The sequence below is a fragment of the Pogoniulus pusillus genome, chromosome 2 (assembly GCF_015220805.1).
Source record: "Pogoniulus pusillus isolate bPogPus1 chromosome 2, bPogPus1.pri, whole genome shotgun sequence".
Classification (NCBI taxonomy): domain Eukaryota; kingdom Metazoa; phylum Chordata; class Aves; order Piciformes; family Lybiidae; genus Pogoniulus; species Pogoniulus pusillus.
The window spans coordinates 27050091-27072528 of record NC_087265.1 but is presented as its reverse complement, the minus strand read 5'-3'; the positions used below and the strand labels follow the sequence as shown (position 1 = coordinate 27072528).

General features: G+C 42.4%; 1 protein-coding gene across 12 annotated transcripts in view; it reads right to left on the bottom strand.

Moving 5' to 3' along the window:
• The window catches only part of ANKRD44 (ankyrin repeat domain 44), a 153123-nt gene that overhangs the window by 8254 nt on the left and 122431 nt on the right, over positions 1 to 22438 (bottom strand). For 8 of the 12 annotated variants that reach the window (XR_010305603.1, XM_064158627.1, XM_064158686.1 and 5 more), the window contains exons 17-27: positions 21038 to 21064; positions 15081 to 15149; positions 14272 to 14473; positions 9728 to 9806; positions 7721 to 7838; positions 6631 to 6847; positions 5815 to 5902; positions 4390 to 4473; positions 2906 to 3051; positions 1983 to 2065; positions 785 to 867 (exon numbers count right to left, since the gene is read on the bottom strand). Coding sequence is in view for 11 of the 12 variants with exons in the window: in XM_064158627.1 (XP_064014697.1) it covers positions 785 to 867; positions 1983 to 2065; positions 2906 to 3051; positions 4390 to 4473; positions 5815 to 5902; positions 6631 to 6847; positions 7721 to 7838; positions 9728 to 9806; positions 14272 to 14473; positions 15081 to 15149; positions 21038 to 21064 (1196 nt within the window). In the remaining variant the exon portion in view is untranslated. The remainder of the gene's footprint in view (positions 1 to 784; positions 868 to 1982; positions 2066 to 2905; positions 3052 to 4389; positions 4474 to 5814; positions 5903 to 6630; positions 6848 to 7720; positions 7839 to 9727; positions 9807 to 14271; positions 14474 to 15080; positions 15150 to 21037; positions 21065 to 22438) is intronic. The other 4 variants (XM_064158655.1, XM_064158665.1, XM_064158679.1 and 1 more) reach the window with 1 other exon arrangement.

The following is a 22438-nucleotide window of genomic DNA, read 5'->3' as shown; positions in this document are numbered from 1 at the left end:
AGCTCTTACTGCAAAGCAGATGGAAATTAAAAATAACTGTTGGTTTGCTCCTGTTCTCGGCCAACACACAAAGCTCCTCTTTGGGAGAAGCTTAGAGGGGTAGCAAAACCAGTTTCATAGAATCATGGAATTGTCATGGTTGGAAGGAGCCTCAAGGATCATCTAGTTCCAAACCCCCTGACACAGGCTTCCCACTAGATAGAGTTGCCCAGAGCACATCCAGCCTGGCCCTTAAAAAACTTCCTTACAAGAACTTCATACTGGAAGGGGGGAAAAAGGAGCTATGATGGAATGAATCGTTTCACAAGCACTAGATGATGTGCCACTTGAACTGTGGGACCCTCCCATACCAGTGAAACTGGAGTAAGACTATCAATGGTTCTAACTCTGCTGATCTGTGGTTGCACACAAAATAGCAGCTAAAAAAACCCTCTGAAAACTAAATGTACCCAGTTCAGTCTAGATAATGTATTTAGATTTAAGGTGAAGTTCAAAAAGCTAGGGGATGCTGGAAGTGAATGTACACATTCACAAAATTAACAGACATTTTAATATAGTCTTCAAATAAGTGGCCTCAGATATTTTTCCACCAATGTATAGAATTTGCACTAAAGGAATCAAAAGGGAAAATGCAATAAAATCTGGTCTTTAGAACCAAGCACTCAAAAAAAAAATCAGAAATTAACTTTTTTGTTCTAAAAAAAAATCTGAAGCATTAATTTGATTTGCTAAATTGGAATCTGCTGGTAAGTCAACCAAACTTGAAGGATCAGGCTGTACTTACGTCTGCAATGCATTATTTTTTGCATTAATAAGGCTCTGTTCTTGTATCTTGTCAAGTATTAACAAGGCACATTTTTCATGACCCTGTAGTCGGGAAGAAAAAAACCCAAACTGTTAATTTGATGAGGGGTTTGAAAGTGAGGCAGAAGAAAGATTACATATGAAAGTGAAATATAATAGCTCCATTTGAAATAGAAAGCATGCTGCTAAGCTTATAAGGATGTGTAGAAGGTGAATTGGAGGAGACTCAAAACACCATTTATGAACCACTACTGCTTTAGCATGCTTAAAAATGTAGACATTTGCTTGTCATTCAGATGTTCAGTTCTTCATCCATCAATTCACCTCCTTGGCTTTCAGAGAAGACTTAAGAGAGCATTCTGTGGATGATTTATTACAACTAGTCACATAGAGATAGTTTAATTTCAGGAACCAGTACTAAACTTTCTGGGTCTTTAAATGCCCTCCTGTATTATTAGAGAGCTACTCCAAAATCCCTTGGCTGTGGGAGTTTGAACAGTGAAACCTTGGCAATGCCACAGATCCAGGCCCTATTTCTGCTGTTGTTTTAGCATGGCAAATTGCAGGTGCTTGAGCCTACAGCACTGCCTGAAGGACCCTGAGAATTCAGCAAGGCTCCTGTGTCTGCAAAAACTGGAGTAATACTATCATGCTGAAATCCAGTCTGTGGATAAGAGTAAAGAAATGTCCCAGGAGAGGGAACCCCATAGGCACCTTCCTCTTAATTGGAATTAAGAGGAAGAAGGGCTGGGAAAGGACACCACCACCAATCTTATTGATGTATCTGGTTCTGCTGCTGGTCAGTTAAGGGGAAAAATTGGGTTCCCTGCAAATAAATTGGAGAATAAAAAAAAAAGAGACCACTTCTTTTTTTTTCCCTTGCCACTGAATTTCTGTTAAACTATTCTAAAATGAGATTATTTGGTAAAATCTTAAAAGTGTTTTCCATTGTTTCTCTTAGTTTCCCTTTCTTCTGTTTCAACTGCTGTTAAGAGGCTTCACCTTGAACTCTTATTTCTCAGTTTAAAAAAGCTTTGAGAAAGGCTTAGAAAAAGCTTGGAACAATGCTCCATCCTCACCACAAGTCTGACCACCACGTTGCCACTGCAGAACAAAAATAGTATCACACATCCATACAGACTCATGAGAACAGACATATACAGAGGTCTCCAACTTACTTTACCACTAGCCAAGTGCAAAGATGTGTTCAACTCCTTGTCTTTTAATGTCAGGTCAGCCTCGGCAATGTTCACCAAAAAGTCTGAGGTATAGAACAGAAATCAATGAACAAATCCAGTGGTCAGAAGAACATGTGAAAACGAGAGAAAAATTTCAGTATTTCAGTAAGGGTGTGCACAGAAGCTCATCAATTAAACCTTAATGTGATGCAAGCTTTATAAAGTTAAAATCATGAATGAGTACAGACTGATCTTGTACAGTTCACCAGCCAGCAAAGGCAGAGCTCACTGTAGCTCACTGACCATGTCCCAAACTGTCAAACATATAGTCCTCTTAATTTGTCTATAAACTTCTCCATTTGCAGATGAGCAAGTTCTGCCTGAATCAGTTTCCCCTAAGAACAACCATAGATCCTGCTGTGAGAGGACGAAGTGGATATAAAGAATTTGGGAGTATGGATGAAGCTAGAGAAAAGGGAATTCTGTTACGCCAGTATGACTCTAATCTGTATGTCTATACAGCCTGGAAAAGCAGCTGCTGATAGCTGCCATTTAAAGAATAAGACTTCGTATAACAGGGCAGAAGAAAATGTTACACGTTTTTTTTCACAAGTGCAGTTTTACTGGTCCATAAAATCAAGTGAGTAAAACAGGAAAACAGAACTACTGCTCCCCTCATGCTCTTGACAGTGTGCTCTTAAGAGGAAATAATACTCAAGTTTGTTGTTGCAAACATCCACCAAGACTACTGAGAAACAGAAGAAAAAGAATTCTTTCTTTTACAGATGTGAAGATAGTTTCTTGTGGACATCTAATGCAATTTAGTCTTAGTTTTCAGAGAAGGAAGCAACGACTACCTATTTGGCATAGTGACTGCAGCAGCACATCCCCTTCGAGATGAGCAGACACAAGGCTGCCCTTACCTACAGCACCTACGTGACCGTTTTGAGCTGCCATCATCAGAGGCGTTTTCCCTGAGTGATCCGCAGTGTTCACCTGTGCGCTGTGACTCAGGAGGAGCTGGAGGCACTCCACGTGGTCCGCAAAGGCTGCTGCATGGAGGGGTGTCCTGTGGGGAAAGTAACCACAGCTGTGGCTAAATAATGGCAACATTGCTGTTCACTTACCTCCCCAAGAACCTGGAAGTGCAAGACAGTTTCACTTCATTTTTCTTCCCTATGAAACTTCGAGTACTTGCCTGGGGAACGTTATAGTGTTTATAAATATGTAAAGGGTGAGGGCCAAGAGGAGGGAGCTGGGCTCTGCTTGGTGACGCCCAGTGATAGGACAAGGGGCAATGGGTGGAAGTTGAGGCATAAAAAGTTCCATGGAAACATGAGGAAATGTTTTTTTCACTGTGAGGGTGACAGAACACTGGAAGAGGCTGCCCAGGGGGTTGTGGAGTCTCCCTCTCTGAACATATTCGAAACCCACTTAGACCTGTTCCTGTGTGACCTACTGTAGGTGATCCTGCTCTGGCAGGAGAGCTGGACTGGATGATCTTTGGAAGTCCCTTACAACCCCTAATATTCTGTGATTCTGTGATCTGAAATGAGTTAAACAACACTGACAGTCTCTGTCCTGGTGCCATGAAAGTTTCAAAAATACTGCACCAACAAGCTACAACAGCACTTTTTCTATGCAGGCAGGAGGAATTCTGTCCACTTTGAAGGCTATCAGTTTCCAAAAGACCGGGACACTAGAATCTGGTCACTTTCTCTTTGTGGCATTTTGGGTCTGATGTGTGACTAAGAGAGACAAAAGACAGTTGGTACCGAACCCAGCCCCTAGTACTATTTCATGTTGTGCTGGAGGCAAAGGTGAGCTGGTCTTACCATTTTAGGAGTAACTAATCACCACTAGTGAAGGTCTTGAAGTTGTTTCATTAATAGTCTCAGCAATTTTAATTATATATATGTGTGTGTGTGTATATGTGTATACACACAGAGTGGGAAGATGATCAAGGTGTCAAATTCAGTGTTTGACTAAATGTGTATCTCTTGCTTTATCACCATTATTTTATATTTTGAGTTGTGTGCCCTTAGAATGCTAATGTAACATGAATGGTTCTGATGGAATCCTTTTCTTTGTGTACATGTTATCACTCTGTTTAGCAAAGATAAAGGTGTTTAAATATTTAACAAATAAACCAGCCTGCAGTCATAGCTATTCTAAACAAAATACTATTTCTTTTGTATTTCTTTTCCTATGTACTATGAAATTGGATCCTTCATAATGTTATTGCTTCAAGTGAGCCATCATTTAACTCTGCTGCCTGAAGGAGTCAGTGTGACATGGCCTAGCTCAGCCACATTGGATAAGGCTTAGTTTAGGGGTTCAGAAGGATTGTGGAAGGTACTAGATGGATTCATGAAGACGAAATGCAATTTTTTTAAGAAACTATTACCTTCCTTTGTCATCTTTGCAATTGACAATGCTGGCATCGATGGCACTGATGAGCAGTGATGCACAGTTTTCATGATCATTGATTCTGACAAAGAAAAACATTTTCCAAAAGATGAAAAGTCTCCATATTTCCCCACTTTCTATTATTAATTTACATCACTTCCCATTCATATTTCTTGGTTAGTTATAAGTTATCCTAATGTAACTTTGCTGTAAAGATTTCAACCACATTTCTGACTATTCATCATCTCTCCATTTAAGCAAACTGCATGTGCTACTCTTGAATTTCAGTCTTTAAAGCACAGCTGATCCTGCAGTTCACTGTGCACAGAGGTAATTGGAAGTGCAGCACAAACCTGGGATTAAAACTTTAATACCTCCAAATCCTTTAGTCTCTATGCCAAACACCTGGATCTGGAAGACACTGTTGTAGATACCTACATACAGAAAGCTTTACTCTAATAGTTTAGGTACTGAAGCCCACATCTCTTTCCTTGACAGATGTACTCAGTCAGTACTCTTTCTACTTATTGTTAATTTGTCCCATTTCATTATGAAAATGAGCAGTGCTCAGTAACAGTATTGGACATACAGTGTGGCTAACACACACCCATGCTGGATTAGCCACTGTTTGCACTTCCAATCTGCATGTGTTTTCAAGTTGCCCAATTTTAAAGGGTTTGAGAATTACACAATAGATTAAGAAAATACAATTACTGAACAAAAAGTCAAAGCCATTACTATAAATTCAGATTTCATATACATTTCAGCCACCCATTACTTTAAGCAGAGGAAAACCAGTGCATAATCTATGCTTTTCTTTCTCTAATATATTAAGGTGTTTGCAATTCCACAGTTTGATACATGACAAATTACTTTTCTGCCTTCCAGTGATGTGGACTGTGGAATGGAAGAGGAATTCCCACATTACTTCTGGAAGACATTCATTCTTCTTACAGAACATAGAATAGCACAGAATCATTTTAACTGCTGGCAGAAGTAAGGAAGGTTTCTATGTGGTTTTTCAGTGACAAATTCCTTACTCTTCTAATGGCTTACATGTAGGACCTAACAAATTTCAGCAAACTGAGGTCATCTTGCATTAAAAAAAAACAAAAACATTTGCAATTATGTTATGGAAAGTTACAATTTGGCTCTGTTAGAATCCTTCCTATATTAAAACTTTCCTAAGGAAAGTAGCAGAAACACAGCTAGTCAGAATTTCATCAAGTAGCCTGAATGTGTGAATTTTATGCCAATGCACTCTTTGCCACTTTGCCAGCAGAGGTATAAGCATAATTTTACGATCAGCTTTAAAATTATTTGCTTGTGCAAATGGTCTAAAAAAGAATGAAGTCTTTGTTCTTCTACTGTTACTTTTCCCAGACATATCCTAAAGCATTTGTAACTGGAGATTTCTACTTACACAGCACAGTGCAATGGAGAGAAGCTATTACCATAGAATGTGCGGAAAAGTTTTTGTTCCAAGAGTACCTCTATGCAGTTTTCATGACCTGTAAGAGTTCAGACATCATTCACTTAATTACTTAATTCATATTAGGCTTACATGGATGAGAATTTAACACCAAGTTCTAAGCTGAACACAATGCATATGCAAGCTCTTATGGGATGAAAATCATAAACAGATGTATTTGTTTTTCATGGCAGCAACAAGATAGATGCAGGCTAATATTAACATTTACTGGGAAAAAAAGGAAAGGAAAAAAGTTTCTTCTTTATGTGGTTGTGTATGTTGCATTATGCATCTCCAGTCTGGAATGATGGTATTAGGAAACTTGATCCTTCTGTTAAACAGCAAGTTCAGACTCTTCAGCTTAGAATAATCAGTTCAGAATATCTACCTATTGATGCAGTCTCCTGCATCAATAAATCAGAAGGTGACTCCTCAAAAGAGCATTCCTGGCCCACAGAAATCAATGAGAATTTCATCACTGACCTCAGTAATATCAGAATTTCACCTTGGCTTCCTGTGACTGGGAGCAAATGAGCTGCAAAGCCACCAGGAGGTACTGCTGGAATTTCCCTAGCTTCTGAACTGAAGGGTGAATGCAGCAAAGGCTGACCACACTAAGCAAGTGACCGGGATTTGCCTCTTTGCCAAGGAGAAGGAATCTGCTACTTCACGTCAAGCTTCTCAAAAGCATTCAGCTTCTTTGTTACCATGTTCCCCTAAACTGAAGCCACGTCTGGACTCAGCCCAGGCCCACTGGGAGACACTTACCATTGTAGCAAGCCCAGTGCAGTGGTGTATAACCTTGGTTATCTTTCAGACTGCAGTCTTCCTCTGACAGTGCTATCTGCAGCAACTCACTCAGCCAAGTGGCATGACCCCGAGCTGCTGCAAAGTGCAGAGGTGTTCTGCCTCTGGCATCCTTACACAAAATAGAGACTTCTTTCTCTAACAGCATCTGAACGCACTCTTCATGCCCAGTCATAATCTGGTAACAAAGAAATGAGTGAGGAGGTTGACATAATACAGAATCTTGCCCAAAAAATATAGATTGATGCCTGTAAACATGACAGGGTCTGGGTGGTGTTCAGCAGGCAGAGAGAAAAGCTCTTTTGTTCCCATGAGTACCTATGATACACCAAAATGCTGTCCCTGGTCTGTGGAAAAGACCCCTCTAAGTGAAGCACAAAAGCAAAGAGGAGTTTTAAGACCAAGTGAACAGGTGAACAATCATCAGCTGAGGGAAAAAAGGCTCAAGAAAACCTTCAGAAATCTGAGCCCTTTATCACACATAGATCAGCTTTGGTATCTTGGGCATGCTGATGCACTGTTGTCAATACAAAATAGGGGGTTTAGGGCATAGCTCTTATTACAGGCTTGTGCTGGTCACCTAAGTTGAACTGCTTACTGAGTTCTGTCTACATATTACCTCTTCCACCACCCTCGCACTGGGTAAGAAGGAAAGATTAGGTTTGCCTCAAGTTTCACTTCTTCTAGAAAAAACTTCAGGCTTACTTATTTGCACCATCCTCCTCAGGAAAAAAACTTAAGCTATCTGCAGGGCATTCTTTTTAAAGAGATTACTTTCAGAATCCTTGTGGTGCTCAGTTATTAGGCTATGGATTGCTACTGTAAAGTGTCTAGAGACAGGAGAAAAAAATATGTAATCAGCATTTTAGCTAATTAATTAAAACAAGTGTGAAAACAAGTCAGAAGCAGAGCATTACTGACAGCAGATCTGTCCTGCCCTTTACTGTGCTTGGTCATTGACAGCATTCCCTACACTCAATCTCTCTGTAGTTACAAGTGAGATGGAGTCACGGTTAAGACAAATAATGAAGAATCACACAAACTAAATCACCCCTCGATGTAGAGCTGTGCATCCCAGGAGGTCAGCCGCATCTACAGATGCTTCTTTTTCAAGTAATAAAGAGACAGCATCAATGTGCCCATGTGCCACCGCAAGCATAAGCGGGGTCCTAGAGAAAAACAAACAAACCAGTCACAGCTATCAAAGGATGTATGATTTGCCACTGCTAACTTACGGGAACAGAGGAGTCAGGAAGCCCTGAATTCCTGCCCACCAACCTGTTTATTTCACCACACTAAAGATCTTTGTGTGAAATTATGAAGCTGTTTATCCACCAGCTACCATGGGTGGAATTGAAACAAGCTTATTCCTAACCAGTTTACAGAGTAACACTACTCAAGAGAATCTGTTCTCTCAATAGCCTAAAATTATTGTCACTTTCAATGGCCCTGAACAAGGTGCTGTGAACAAATTGGAATGGGCTGCCCAGGGCGGTGGTGGAGGCACTGTCCCTGGAGGTCTTCACGAGAAGACTGGATGAGGCACTTAGTGCCATGGTCTAGTTGACTGGCTAGGGCTGGGTGCTAGGTTGGACTGGATGATCTTGGAGGTCTCTTCCAACCTGGTTGATTCTATGATTCTATGAAATGCCCCTGCTAGTTACCAAGATGACAGCCACACAAAGCATTTATTTAGCAAATGCTGTGCAATTGCTTAAAAGGGATGAGGGGGACATAAGGGGCATATTCAAGCCAAAACTTGGACTAATGTAGTTTTCACTTTTTTCTGGAAGACACTTTGGCCACAACAACCCCATGCAGAGATACAGGCTGGGGTCGGAGTGGCTGGAGAGCAGCCAGACAGAGAGGGATCTGGGGGTACTGATTGATACCCGCCTGAACATGAGCCAGCAGTGTGCCCAGGTGGCCAAGAGAGCCAGTGGCATCCTGGCTTGCATCAGGAATGGTGTGGTCAGCAGAAGCAGGGAGGTCATTCTGCCCCTGTACTCTGCACTGGTCAGACCACACCTCGAGTACTGCGTTCAGTTCTGGGCCCCCCAGTTTAGGAAGGACACTGAGATGCTTGAGCGTGTCCAGAGAAGGGCGATGAGGCTGGTGAGAGGCCTTGAGCACAGCCCTACGAGGAGAGGCTGAGGGAGCTGGGGTTGTTTAGCCTGGAGAAGAGGAGGCTCAGGGGTGACCTTATTGCTGTCTACAACTACCTGAAGGGTGGTTGTGGCCAGGGGGAGGTTGCTCTCTTCTCTCAGGTGGCCAGCTCCAGAACAAGAGGACACAGCCTCAGGCTGCGCCAGGGGAAATTTCGGCTCGAGGTGAGGAGAAAGTTCTTCACTGAGAGAGTCATTGGACACTGGAATGGGCTGCCTGGGGAGGTGGTGGAGTCGCCGTCCCTGGGGCAGTTCAAGGCAGGATTGGATGTGGCACTTGGTGCCATGGTCTAGCCTTGGGCACTGTGGTAAAGGGTTGGACTTGATGATCTGTGAGGTCTCTTCCAACCTAGGTGATACTGTGATACTGTGATAGTACCATTTAAAAGTATCATTCCAAGCACCCCAAATGAGGTTTTTAAACCACTTACGTTTTCACTTTAAAAACACACTTTTGTCTTCCATTAAGAACTGTCATTTCACAAGAAGTAAATTCTTGCAGGAACATCTCCAATGCTAGTGTCACCTCAAATAGACATTCTGTCCAACTGCACCAGCCTAATACACCAGATAAACCCTAAAACAGTGGCGTTTTAGAAAGACTCTCTGTAGCACCATCTCAGCAGCATGGCAGTTTGCCTTGAATCTGATTCTCAGAATCTATTAAGAATTGTTTAAAGTAAGAAGCAAACGTTGAGATTAACAGATAACCCTTTCCACGTGGCTTAGATCAGCTGAACCTGAGCTTTGCTGAATGTGAGCTGAGCTTTGTAATCTCAGTTAAATGCTACAAGAAGTGCAGGGGACAAAGTATTTCAAATACACGTGGGGTTTTGGTGAGAAATCTGAGCTGCTCTTTGAATCACCACAGAGAAATCACAAAGCAAACTTACTGTCCTTTGGCGTCTGTCACGTCAGGGCTGTCCGCAACTTCTAGCAGCAGCCGTAAACACGGTGTGTGGCCATTAATGACTACAAAGAAGTAAAGTATATTCAATTAAAACATGTTGAGCTTCAGACACCTTTTCACTAGAATGCTTATGGATAAAAAAATTCCTTGTAAATAAGTACAAGAAATCAATATTCCCTCAGTTTTCATTTTAACTCGAGCCAATGGAAGGGTGAGCTGTTTTTTTCCCTGACCTTGGTAAGAAAAGGCTGAAGTTCTCTTACACACAAAAATCCCAAATGAGTGAACCAGAAACTGTGATTTTCAGAACTGAGATTTGTGCTAAGCCAGGCAACATTTCCAGTCCCTCAGAGCAAGCAGGTAGACAAGGCTTTCTGCCATTAAATTTGCAGGGGGTATTTGCGTCGGCAAGGCTGCTTGACTGTGCACTCTGCCACAGCGCTGCTGTAAAAAACAGTAGATCAGTGACACAAATATCCCATCCCTAAAAAAATATAACCAGACACTAAAATTCTCTTTGGTTTTTTCCATCTTTTCTTGTGTACCATTACTGGAAGCCACAGCTACTTCTCAAACAAAAAGGAGGTTTTGGTCTTTAAAGTGTAACCCAGCACTGCTAGAAAAGTGCTCTGAGTTACTATGTTTTGCAGGGCCCGATGCTGGAAACCCATCTGTGTGTCAGCTAGCTTGAAAACTTTGGCCTTTCAGGGGATGGAGAGCTGAAAAGCAGTAATTCTTGCACTCAGCAGATGTAGAGTGTGTTCTTATTACAGCAAGTCATGCTTTCACACTGCCTACACCCTGTGGGATGAGCCCAAACCCTTGGACACCACCTATGTCACATCATTCTGGCAGAGAAAAGTGCACATCACCACATTTAAATCACACATCCAAAAATAATCTTTGTTGCTCTACCCAGAAAAATAAGAGACATTTTTAGTTATTTACTGGCAAGTAATGCCATATACATAACAGGTAAACACATGGGGGCTGATGAGTCACTGGCTTATGGAAAAAATAAAAACATCTGTCCTTTCTCCCAGCAGGAGGACAAGAAACCATAACTTGTTCACAGCAGTGTCTGGAAAGGGTTTTGGCAAAAGAGTTTTAGAGTAGATCCTCCCAGAGACTCTTGGGAGCTGATCACTGAGCATCACAGGTCCTGCAGGGAGCAGTGATTGTGTCAGCAGAGCTCTAACACTGGCACCAAAGGAACATTTTCAAAGGATTCCACAAACCAGTCAGAAGAAAGACAGGTAGCAATAAAATTATACAGGGAACACATCACTCAGGCTAATCAAACTTCTCCATATTACGAGGACAGAGGAAGTCTGTTCCCTGAAGGGGTCAGACAAAAGAAAGAAGTACTTCATTAAGTGATTTCTCTGCTGAAGTTACAAATCCCTTCACTGCACACATCTCTGCGGGATCCTGCAATCCACTCCAGCCCTTCAGGTCTCCTCAGCTGTTGGGCTCAGCAGCTATGCTTTGTGCCATTAAAAGGAATGAAGGCAACCATGACTAAGGCGATGGGCACAAGCACCTCCTTGTCTCCTTCCAGTATCGCATGTGCCAGCATTCCCTTCTGGGAGCATGCATGCATGCTGTCACTCCAAGGATTGATTCAGAGAGAACTGTTTGATTTCCCAAAGCATGAAGAGGTGCCTCACACCTGCACTGCGAATAAAGTTCACCGAGTACTGTGGCAGCACCACACACAGTGAAATAAAAATCACCAGACTGCAGGTGGCTTTTTTATCCTGCTTGAAGATAGAAGCTTTACTCCAGAGTTCATTTCCACAGAACTCTGCAGAGCTCCTGAGTGGAAGGTTCTAAACATTGTCTTTGTGTCTGTTTACCCAAAGTGCACTTCCCTCACACTGGAAAGTGTAGGCAAGCAGTGATACATTTCCTTTACTAAGAGCTGAAGTATTCAGCCTGCCTGGGCAATATTTTCCTTTCTGCTTACAGTTATACATTATCTTTAGTGTCTCATTCCTCTGCCCAGGATTTCACAGGATTTACAGAATTAACCAGGTTGGAAAAGACCTCTAAGATCATTGAGTCCAACCTATCACCTAACACCTTTCTAATGAACTAAACCATGGCACCAAGTGCCACATCCAGTCTCCTTTTAAACACCTCCAGAGACAGTGACTCCACTACCTCCTTAGGCAGCTCATTCCGACGTCCAGTCACTTTTTCTGTGAAGAACTTCTTCCTAATGTCAGAGTTGGAAGGGACTTAGAAGATCACCTCCATTTCTACCCCCTTACCATCAGCAGGGACTCATGACACTAGATCAGATTGCTCAGAGCCACATCCAGCCTGACTTTAAAAACCTCCAGGTATGAGGCCTCCACCAGCAGAAAGTATCACACAGACCAGAAAAGTCTACATGACTCTTCCTGCTGGTTTGATGTGGGCAAGTCTCATACTACAATGATGGGAGCAAGTTAAAAAATAAAGTAAAATAGGGGGAAAAAATCCACAATCAGAATTTGTATGAAGGTAAGCACTGAGTGTATTAAAATTACACCCTCCATTCAACACATCTACCGAGTTCTGTTCAACTAATCTACTCAATGAATTCATTTTAAGTCAGAGCTGGTGACAGAATCACAGCTGTGTTACTGTTGCCTTTTGTTGGCATCGCAGAACCCTCAGAACTTAGCTGTGACAACAGGAAATCAATACTAAAAGTTTTAAATTATTGCAAAATCATTGCAGCAGTGATGATGTACCAGTCAAAGTTGCACCTTGATCATCACCTGACCCCAAACTGTTTGATGTGACAGAGGAGAGGAATCTGGGAGTCCTGGTGGACAGAAGGATGCCCATGAGCCAGCAATGTGCCCTTGTGGCCAAGGCCAAAGGCATCCTGGGGTGGATTAGAAAAGCTGTGGTTAGTAGGTCCAGAGGGGTTCTCCTCCCTCTCTACTCTTTCCTGCTGAGGCCACATTGGGAATATTGTGTCCAGTTCTGGGCCTCTCCATACAAGAAAGACCTCAGGAAACCGCTTGAAACAATCTAGCACAGTGCCACAAAGATGCTGAAGGCAGTGGAACTTCTCCCTTGTGAGGAAAGGCTGAGGGAGCTGGGGCTCTTTAGCCTGGAAAAGAGGAGCCTGAGGAATGACCTCAGTCATGTTTATAAAGATGCGCAAGGCAGTGTCAGGAGCACAGAGCCAGGCTCTGCTCAGTGATGTCCAGTGATAAGACAAGGGGCAATGGGTGCAAGCTGGAGCAGAGGAGGTTCCATGTGAACATAAGGAAAGACTTTTTCCCTGTGAGGGCAGCAGAGCCCTGGAGCAGGCTGCCCAGAGGGGTTGTGGAGTCTTCTTCTCTGGAGACATTCCCAACCTGTCTGGATGTGTTCTTGTGGGACCTGCCCTAGGTAATCCTGCACTGTCAGGGGGTTGCACTGGATGGTCTTTTGAGGTCACTTCCAATCCCTACCATTCTGTGATAGGAAAGCTCTTGACCAACACAGCTCCCGTTTAGGAGTGGCACTGATCCTGATTTAAACGAATTAAGCTAACAGTTTGAACATGGCAGGGATCAACTGGATTTAATATTGTGTGGTTTATCAAAAGCAACTCAACTCCCTTCTCACTCAATTCTGGTCTGGAACTCCTGTGTGTAGACTGTGGCAGCACACTTCTGTAACATTAGTTTACTGAGGGGAGTAAAGTGTTTGGTTCTTATATGTGCATTTTAATATTAAAATAGAAACAGAAAGATAATGAAGTCTGCCCCCCAAAATAATTGTTATTCACTGAGGTATTAATTTTACTTCCCACTAGAGGTCACTGCTCTGCTGTACTGAGCCCCTCGGGTTGCCAGAGGAGCGACCTTCCCCCTGACACCCTTTTCTGTTTACCTGACAGCAACATCTTAAGTACCAGTGTTTAAATAAGTGACAAATTCGACATTTTCCAGTTAATTATGCACACTGCATATGAGGGATGGAGCAGAAGCCCAGCAGAGCAAGTTGACAAGCTAGCTCAAGAGAAGCTAGGGTTAGTGTGGCCACAGCAAAGGGCTGAATGCTTGGGGGACAAGAATAATTTCACCACCAGACGCAGTCCACCTGTATTCTCAACCTTTCTTCCACAGGAGCAGCACTAAGGCGAGTGCTCTCTCTGATCCTAGTCTTGTAGTTGAGGGAGAGAAGATCTTACAAGGGAATCATCACCCAATGTAATGCACAGGTGGTAAGAGAGAGGGAAGGTAACGTAGAGGCAAGCAGGTAAGGGCAGAGCAGTGGTTGTGTGGGAAATGATGGGATTCTGCATGAGGGAGGACTGAACCACAGCCATAGAGAAAAAAAAACCCAAAGAAAGAAATGAAAGACAAAGGGTTCACTAGATGTAGGACCTCAGCAAACAAGCATCAGTCCTCAGAACAGGTCAAAATCTCCTTTTTTCATCTAGAAGAGACGTACACAGGGGTAGTAGGTAGTTGAAGGAGACTGCTCCCTTGTCATAGGGTTTGTATCACAGGTGTAACACAAGCTCACACTCACCTGAAGCGTGTAGAGGGGTCCTTTTGGTGATGTTGTCCTTTACAGTGACAGAAGCACCTTGGCTGATGAGAGCTTCCACGCATTCCACATGCCCTTTGAATGCAGCCAGGTCCAAAGCAGTGCGTCCTTTCTCGTCCTTAACATCCAGGTCTACCAGAGATTGGAGAAGTACCTCCAAGGCTTGATGGTGACCATTATAGGCCTAGAAATATGAAAGGTGTCATGTGAAGAACACAACTCTTGTCTTCAAAAGGCTTGCACACAGAATGTGGATAAAATCCATCACTGTCACAACCTCCTAAACACAGCAGAAATCAGTCTTCTTGATTCCTTGTGACTCTGTCAACAGAAGGAGGTTTAGGGACTGAAATTGTGATTGATTGTTGCTTTCATCTACCTTTCTAATCCAATCCAAAGTGAAGAATTTCAGGCAATCATTTGCCAATTCAGCAGAGGTGAACCAATAATCCATTTTTCACACTCTACAGTATCTTTCAGAGCAGCGTCTGCTTCACTGCAGCAATGTTGGTCAGGGGTCACATGGATCTTCACCCAACCAGGTGCTAAATTCAACACATCTACTGGTCCCTAAGTGAAAGCAATTCTCAAAACAGGATTTTCTGCAAATACAAACTTGGACAACTCCATGATTCTATGATTCCACTCCAGAACCTGCTTTTGTTACATCTAAGCCTACACTGCCCTTCCCTTTTTTTTTCAAAACAAGTCCTTGATTAAACTTTCTTCAAAGACAGAGATTAAGGAATTATTTTTGGGAGATACTAATCAGACACTTGTCTTATACTTACAGCTAAGTGCAAAGGACTTTTTGTGGCTGTGGAATCGGATTCCTCAAACAAGTTGTTTTTTTCCAAAAGCTGAGGAAAAACAAAACAAAACAAAACAGTTTTAAAACATCTTTGCATGAGACAGGGCAAGTTCTTATGGACCATAACTCATCAAAGACAGAATTCATCCTCAGATGTTTGCACTAAGGGACAAATACTTTACAACCTTTTCTGCAAAGTATTTTCACATTTTTCTCTGTAGGTTGAAATTATAAAACTAGCATAAAGGCTTGATGTGAACATCCTCACCCTGATAAAGTTTCCCTGAAATCATCACAGGACTTGCAGGGGTAGGAAAGGAGCCCTCAAAAGGAAGGATTTGTGGAGTTTACACTGGGAAAAGAGCAGTTTCATGCTTACACAGATAATGATAAGCAAGCCATGTCCAATATAGCATTTTGGTTAATTCTGACATGTAATTAGTGCTGAGAATAATTCTATCCAAGCTGTGAGTCACTCACACTGTATCTTTAGAGTTCATCAAAGTAGAACCTGTTCCTGCAATGACAGTCTTCTAAACCACAACTATTACAAACATCTAGGAACATGCATCATGATTTAATATGGTTCTCTTAACTTCAATGGATCTCAAAGCATTTTAAGGCTTAAACCCAGGGAATTCTCCCTCTCTACAAGGAGAATCCATGAATTAGCACCACTCCACAGCAGCACATGAACTCAAAGAGACAAATGGAAGTCTATGTACCTATGCTACAAGATGATAGCATTCTTAAACTCTGCTGTATGTCTGAACTTTTGGTGCACCAAATTATCTTCACATCTGGTATCAAGGATAAATCCATCAAAGAATCCAACTGGAATACAAGCTCACATTAACAATGCCTAAGGTATCAGAAATCTCTTATTAAACATGGACACGGATCTGAATCTTATGGAAAAGCTAGAAAATTAAGCAGCAGTGTTGCCTGTTTTCATCATAAAATGACTTGAGTTGGAAGGGATCTTAAAGATCATCTAGCTCCAACCCTGTTGCCATAGACAGACACCTCCCACTAAACTGAGTTGCCTCATCCAGTCTGGTCTTAAACACTTCCAGGGATGAGATGTCCATGAGCTCTCTGGGCAACCCATTCCAGTGTCTCATCACTCTCACTGTAAATAACTTCTTCCTACTGTCCAATCTAAATCTACTCTGCTCTGTTTTAAAACCATTACTCCTTGTCTGGTCACCACAGGCCCTTATATAAAGTCCCTCTCCAGCTCTCCTGTAGGCCCCTTCAGGTACTGGAAGGACATTATAAGGTCTCCCTGAAACCTTCTCTTCTCCAAGCTGAACAACTCCAACTTGCTTAGTCTGTCACACAATAACACAGAATTGTTTTCACAGGAAAGACTTTTAAGACAGAGTCCAACCATTGTCTAACTACCAAAGCTGCTGCTAAACCATGTCCCTTAGCACCCCCACATCTCTGCATGGCTGTTGGGGGAGAACAAGAAAAGGAAATCAATCAGCACAGCTACAGAAAAATAGGTTTTAATTTGCACATACTTCAAGTAATACCCTGGATGGACAAACCATCCTGGTATGTCAAAGGAGGTCAAGTTTGGGCTGTCATAGTGGAATAACTGAGAAACAAAAAATCCAGTCTTCTGGGTGCTAGATACCAAGTCTCCCTCTTCCCTTTCCACCAATGTGCCAAAAGGCTTTATGCACTTAGCTGTATCTGGTGCATCAGTAAGAAGCTGCTGGCTTTGAAAGCTCAACAGCCTGATCCATTGTCGTCACAGGAAAGGTACTCCAGCACTCTGATCATCTTTGTGACCTTCCTCTGGACTCTTTCCAACTGATCCAGGTCCTTCTTGTGTGGGAGCTCCAGAACCAGACACACTATTGTAGGTGAGGTCTCACAAGAGCAGAGTAGAGGCAGAATCATCTCCCTTGACAGGCTGGCCACACCATCTTTTGATGCAGCCCAGGATAGGGTTGGCCTTCTGAGCTGCCAGTGACCATTGCCAGCTCATGTCAAGCACCTCATCAACCATTTTGTGCCTGGTAAAATGTCAGGACCAAAGCATTAAGGCTGTTTCTCTACCTGCCTAACACTGGCCTTTACTCTGAGTCTATAAGGCCAGAATAGCAGACTCATTTAGTCACTTGTAATTACATCTATCATCACCTAATGAAATTCCAGGATGAAAATCTTAACAAAGAAATGCTTCCTTTACCCTGTCGGAAGCCTCCGAGTGTCTGCTGGAAGAAGGCAGATAACTGCCTTTCCAGTAGATGAAATGGACCCACACAGAAAACTGACAAAAATAAGGCTCTAAAGGAACAACCTGTGGGATTGGAGAGCCCCCCACAAAAGCCATCGCCACGACTTAGAGTTAAAGCAGCTTAGGCTGAGGCAGACTAGGCTTAATGAACTTATTACTCATAAGGCTGAATGTCTCCATTAGAAAGTCAAGCATAAACAAGAACATGATGGCAAACCTGGTAGCTCTCAGATATAGAGCAGTGCAGACAGGAAGAGAAATTACAAAGGAGAGCAAGAAGATTAAAGACACAGCACTAATAATTTTTAAATAAGCCTTTGTCAAGCACCTCTGCATAACAATTAAAACTGAGTCACCTGAAGGACGACCATCGTGCACAGAGGTGAGAAGCACCAAGTTACCAAGCAATTCTCCACTCTCCCCAGTGGTTCTAAGAATGCATTTATGGCAAACTACACATATGTGATATAAGCACACAAACCAGTGTGTCCTTGGGAGCCCTGCTTTCCAATGCTTCCATCTTGGAATATACTAGTAAGAAGTCACCCACAGTTGCATCTGGTTTTAAAAAGGTGAATTTATCACTCTAAGCCATTTGCCCTGACAGCCATGGAAGCTTAAATCCAGACCTAGAAGCTAGCCAATGCATTCCACTGAAGACAGGCACATAAGGATGAATTACTAATAGTTTATGGTGGCTGACTGGAGCATGTCCCAGCATATCTTATTCCTAAGGTCTTGTGTTGGTGGAATTATGTCTTTTAGCTGATTATGTGTCTATAAACTGATTATCCACAGATCTTAGGTGGCTGCCAGAATGGTGTAGAGACACTGCTAGTGAAATTGGGTGCCTGCTCTTCTCTCTGGTTAGATTATTGCCTTTTAAAAGGCAAGGATATCCTTACTCCTGCCTCTTGGAAATTCCCAGCATGATCCCTTCACTTCCCATAACACTGTATGTAATTATTTTGTAAAGTCCTCTTACAGGAACTCAAATGCTTAGACAGAGAGATGTAGACAAAGCAAGATAAAACATGTCATTTATTCAACTCTGTTGTTACAAACGGATTGCACTCCAAGGCTACCATTCTAGACTGGCTTCTCTTTCCAGCTCTGGATGAAGAGATGAAGATTAATAACTTTTACAGTCCTTACAGTTTTATTTTGTTTGTACAGTAAGGGTATTTACAGGGATAAGAGGATTTAATGCTTGATTTTATTCTGTGGTTATAATACAGGATTATATGGCAGGATGGGAGGGCACAGGGGGTGTCCCCTCTATTTTGATTTTTTTTTCTGGCTTAAATATGCCAGTTAATGAGTAGGGATACTTTATAGGATTGTCCTTACAGAGTACAATATATTTTAAAATTCAGCACTGGCATGAAAATAAAGAAGCTTCATGGAGCACCTCAGCAATTTAAAATTAGGCAGCAAAGGAGCTAATACTTGAACCATGCAAAAAAGTTTTAAGCTACACTGTAAAAGGCAGGTGTCAGGAGAAACTTCAAGGCAGGGAAAGGATGAGATCCCAAGAGAGAAAGAGAAGAAAGAGAGCACATGATCCTGTACAAGAACCCCACACCTCTAGGCACGGCCATCTGCTCTGCCACAGGTTTGATCTCACTACTGCTGAAGTGAAAGTCACTCTTCTTGGGGAGCTTTACTGGGGAAAGCAACCTCAACATTCCAACGCACTTCCCCCAGCACTGCTAATGGACTTCTGCAGTCTGGTGCTGCTCACGCCAGCTGTAGGATGGCAGAGCATTAGATCTGTCTGTAGAATCTCTTGTGAAAGGTGATTAAGCGAACAGGACTAGGAAGTTTTCACACCCGTAAAGAGCTGCTCAGCAGACAATTAAGACAAAAGAAGCATCTGAACACTGCTCTTTTCCAGTAATTACACATCAGTGCAGCTTATCACTTATAAGGTCACTCAAGTGCAAGTAGCGACAATTTCTAATGCCACTTTCAGACCTGAATACAAATATATCAGCTAGGATGTCACTTTGAGCCTCGTTTAACCTGATCAATTGCAATGTATATAATGCAACAGATCATTGTCTCTGCTGCGGAAAACTGCAGCAGCAGCTTCTTTCCAATAAAGGCTTTTCCAGCAAGTAGCGAGCACGAGATTGAAGCCTTTCCTCCACTGTCTCCGATGAGATAGAAACAAGTGGTAAAATGAACCTCTGTATGACTTTGTACCAGGAAAGCACACGTTTATATCTCGATTGAATAATTCAGTGGTGGATTGGCACAAACACAAACCCAGGGGCATAAGCAAACCTCTAAGTTCTCTCCATACTTCTAAATACAAATGATCTCATTGTTTTCATTTGATCAGGTTACAACCAATACACACCCTTAATCCACTGTCTGTTTTCCTAAAATCAGCCTTTAAAAAATAGAGTAATCAATGTTTACATCAATTTCATTCACATTCATAGACTTACGGAGGGAGTTAAAATGAGATAAGCAAGCAGCTGTTTTGCAAGAGCTTGGGTGCAGAGAGTCTGACAAAATTAATCAGTAGTTCCATGCAGCTCTTGCAGTACAAAGTTTAAATTACCAATACCCTACTGAAGCAGTCACCACCACACAAACAGGACACTTACCTGGCATGTAAGAGAACAACCTTTGTCTTTAAACATATCTACATCTCAAAACTCAAGCAGACCTCCAGGCCACCAGCTGTTCTCACATGGGACACTAATCTTCTGTTGGACCTCTTCCAGAGCATGGAGGATGGTTTCATATGAAGCCATACAAGTGTCATAGTCAGTGAGTCTTGCTCAGTGAGCATTTACACGAAGCAGGACAGGTCCAAATGAGAGAGAGAGAATCCACCCATGACCAGCCAGTGTAACATGGTGGTCACTTAACAGAATGCAGAAGTCCCATTTCCTTGTCAGTCAGGGCAGATTATCTGGGTCTGTAACTTTTGCACTTGACTCAAATGTATCATGTTACTTTCTGGCCAGAAATTCTACCTCAGAATTTCTGGAAAGCCTTGCTTTAAAGGACCCTCTTCCCCAGGGAAAGTTTTGCAGGACTTCATACCCTTGTGTCTACAGTATGGGAAGAGTTTTACTTAGAGAGATTATCATTCTTGAAGCTTCCCTCTGAAGCTAGAAAATTTGAGTGCTGGTGAAATACAGCCATGGTTAATTTTAGAAATGTGGGGGTTTTGATGGTATTTTGGCTCCTCTCCTCTCATTTGTGCCACTACTGAGAAACACACACAAATGCTTCTTAAATTCAGACTCACTTCAAGACGTGTCATTTACATTTCTTCACTGAACCACTTTGGAACTGGCCACAAACTTCCAGAAAACAGACAAGTGTTGGTTCCATTTCACATTACCAAATGCAAAGTGACTTGAACATTCAGGACAGTGTCATGCCAGTCAGGTACGTGCACTATGACTCACAGCTCTTAAGACTGACCAAGGGAAAGCCACAGATTTTCTAGACAAGCTTGACCCTGTAAGCCACAGTAAGAGGAAAACCCAGCAGAAACCAAAAGCGGCACACATGCAGTTGTTCGAAGTATGCAGCATGCTAAAGAGCTGTGACTTCTTCTTCAGGCTTTACCAGTGTGAATACAAGAGTTTGCAAATACTGAGAACGTTAAAGAACAAGGAAAATACGCAACATGCAATCATTTTTAATTTACTCACTATATCCAATGGAGTTTTGCTTCCAATCTAATTAAAAATGTCAATTAAAATAATGAAAGGCATAAGTATTCAAATACAATGGTAATCTGAAATGGTTCTTGGGGGTTTTGTTTGTTTAGGGCTTTTTTTCCTGTAGCATTAATTATGCTAAAGAGAAACCTAAACTCAGACCTGATCCTCTGTGCACTCATCTCTGTATTGCCCACCCATGAATGAAACACTCCTGAAGTAGAAACTACTGCTTGCTGTCAGCAGGTACTAGTCACACTGCTTCACAAGGGAGGAGAGCAAAGAGGGAAATCAGGAGAATGTTCAATCTGCTCAAATTGACAAAATACAGATCCACAAATGTAAAATACACACACCAGGGAGACAATATCTTTGTGAAGTTAGTTTGCTTTTTAAAGCCCACAGACACCAACAAACCAGCAAGAGTTTCTTTTGACAGTATCGTCATGCAGGCAACCATCTTGCTATGTATAAAGAAGCCTGATTACAACCCCAAAATCCCAACACCCACTGCTCTTTCTGAGCTATACAGCTGCCATGTGCCACCACCAAATGCCCTTTGCATAGCAGCCTTTTGAGGGAGTTGGATATTCCTCACACACTTACATTTGACCACCACACACAGATACAGGCTCACAGACAGGGATTTATGGCACAAGTCTGTGACCTATTTCTATACTGAAGGAGAAATGTCTCCTGCAGCTCTGTAATGGCCTGCTGTCAGAAGCAGCAGATGTAAATGCCTTGCTTCTCCACCCCAGCAAGATAAAAATATAAACTTTAAAAAAAAAAGACAAAAATCTGCAGGAGAGGCAGAAAATAAACCTCAGAGACACTAGCAAAGGTTTGTGTCCCACAAGCCAAAAGTGCCAGCAGCGTACCAAAGCCAATGGTGAACTCCTGCACTCATGGAGTTCACAAGCAGCAACAGCTCTCTAGAAAATAATCACAATTATCTAATTTACAAAACAGAAAATCTAAGCTAAAATATTCTGCCTTATCTAGCATACAAAGGCTCCTATTGATCATTTAACCAACAGCTATATTTTACACTAATGCGTACACCAAAACATAAGTAATGGAAACAATCTCTGGGCCCCTCAATTCAAGAGAGATGTTGAGGTGCAGGAAGGTGTCCAGAGATGGGCAACAGAGCTGGTGAAAGGCCTGGAACACAAACTCTATGAGGAGAGGCTGAGGGAACTGGGGTTGGTTAGCCTGGAGAAGAGGAGGCTCAGGGGGGACCTCATTGCTGCCTACAACTACCTGAAAGGACATTGTAGCCAGGCGGGGGTCAGTCTCTTCTCCCAGGCAACCAGCAATAGAACAAGGGGACACAGTCACAAGTTGTGCTGGGGGAAGTATAGGCTGGATGTTAGGAGGAAGTTCTTC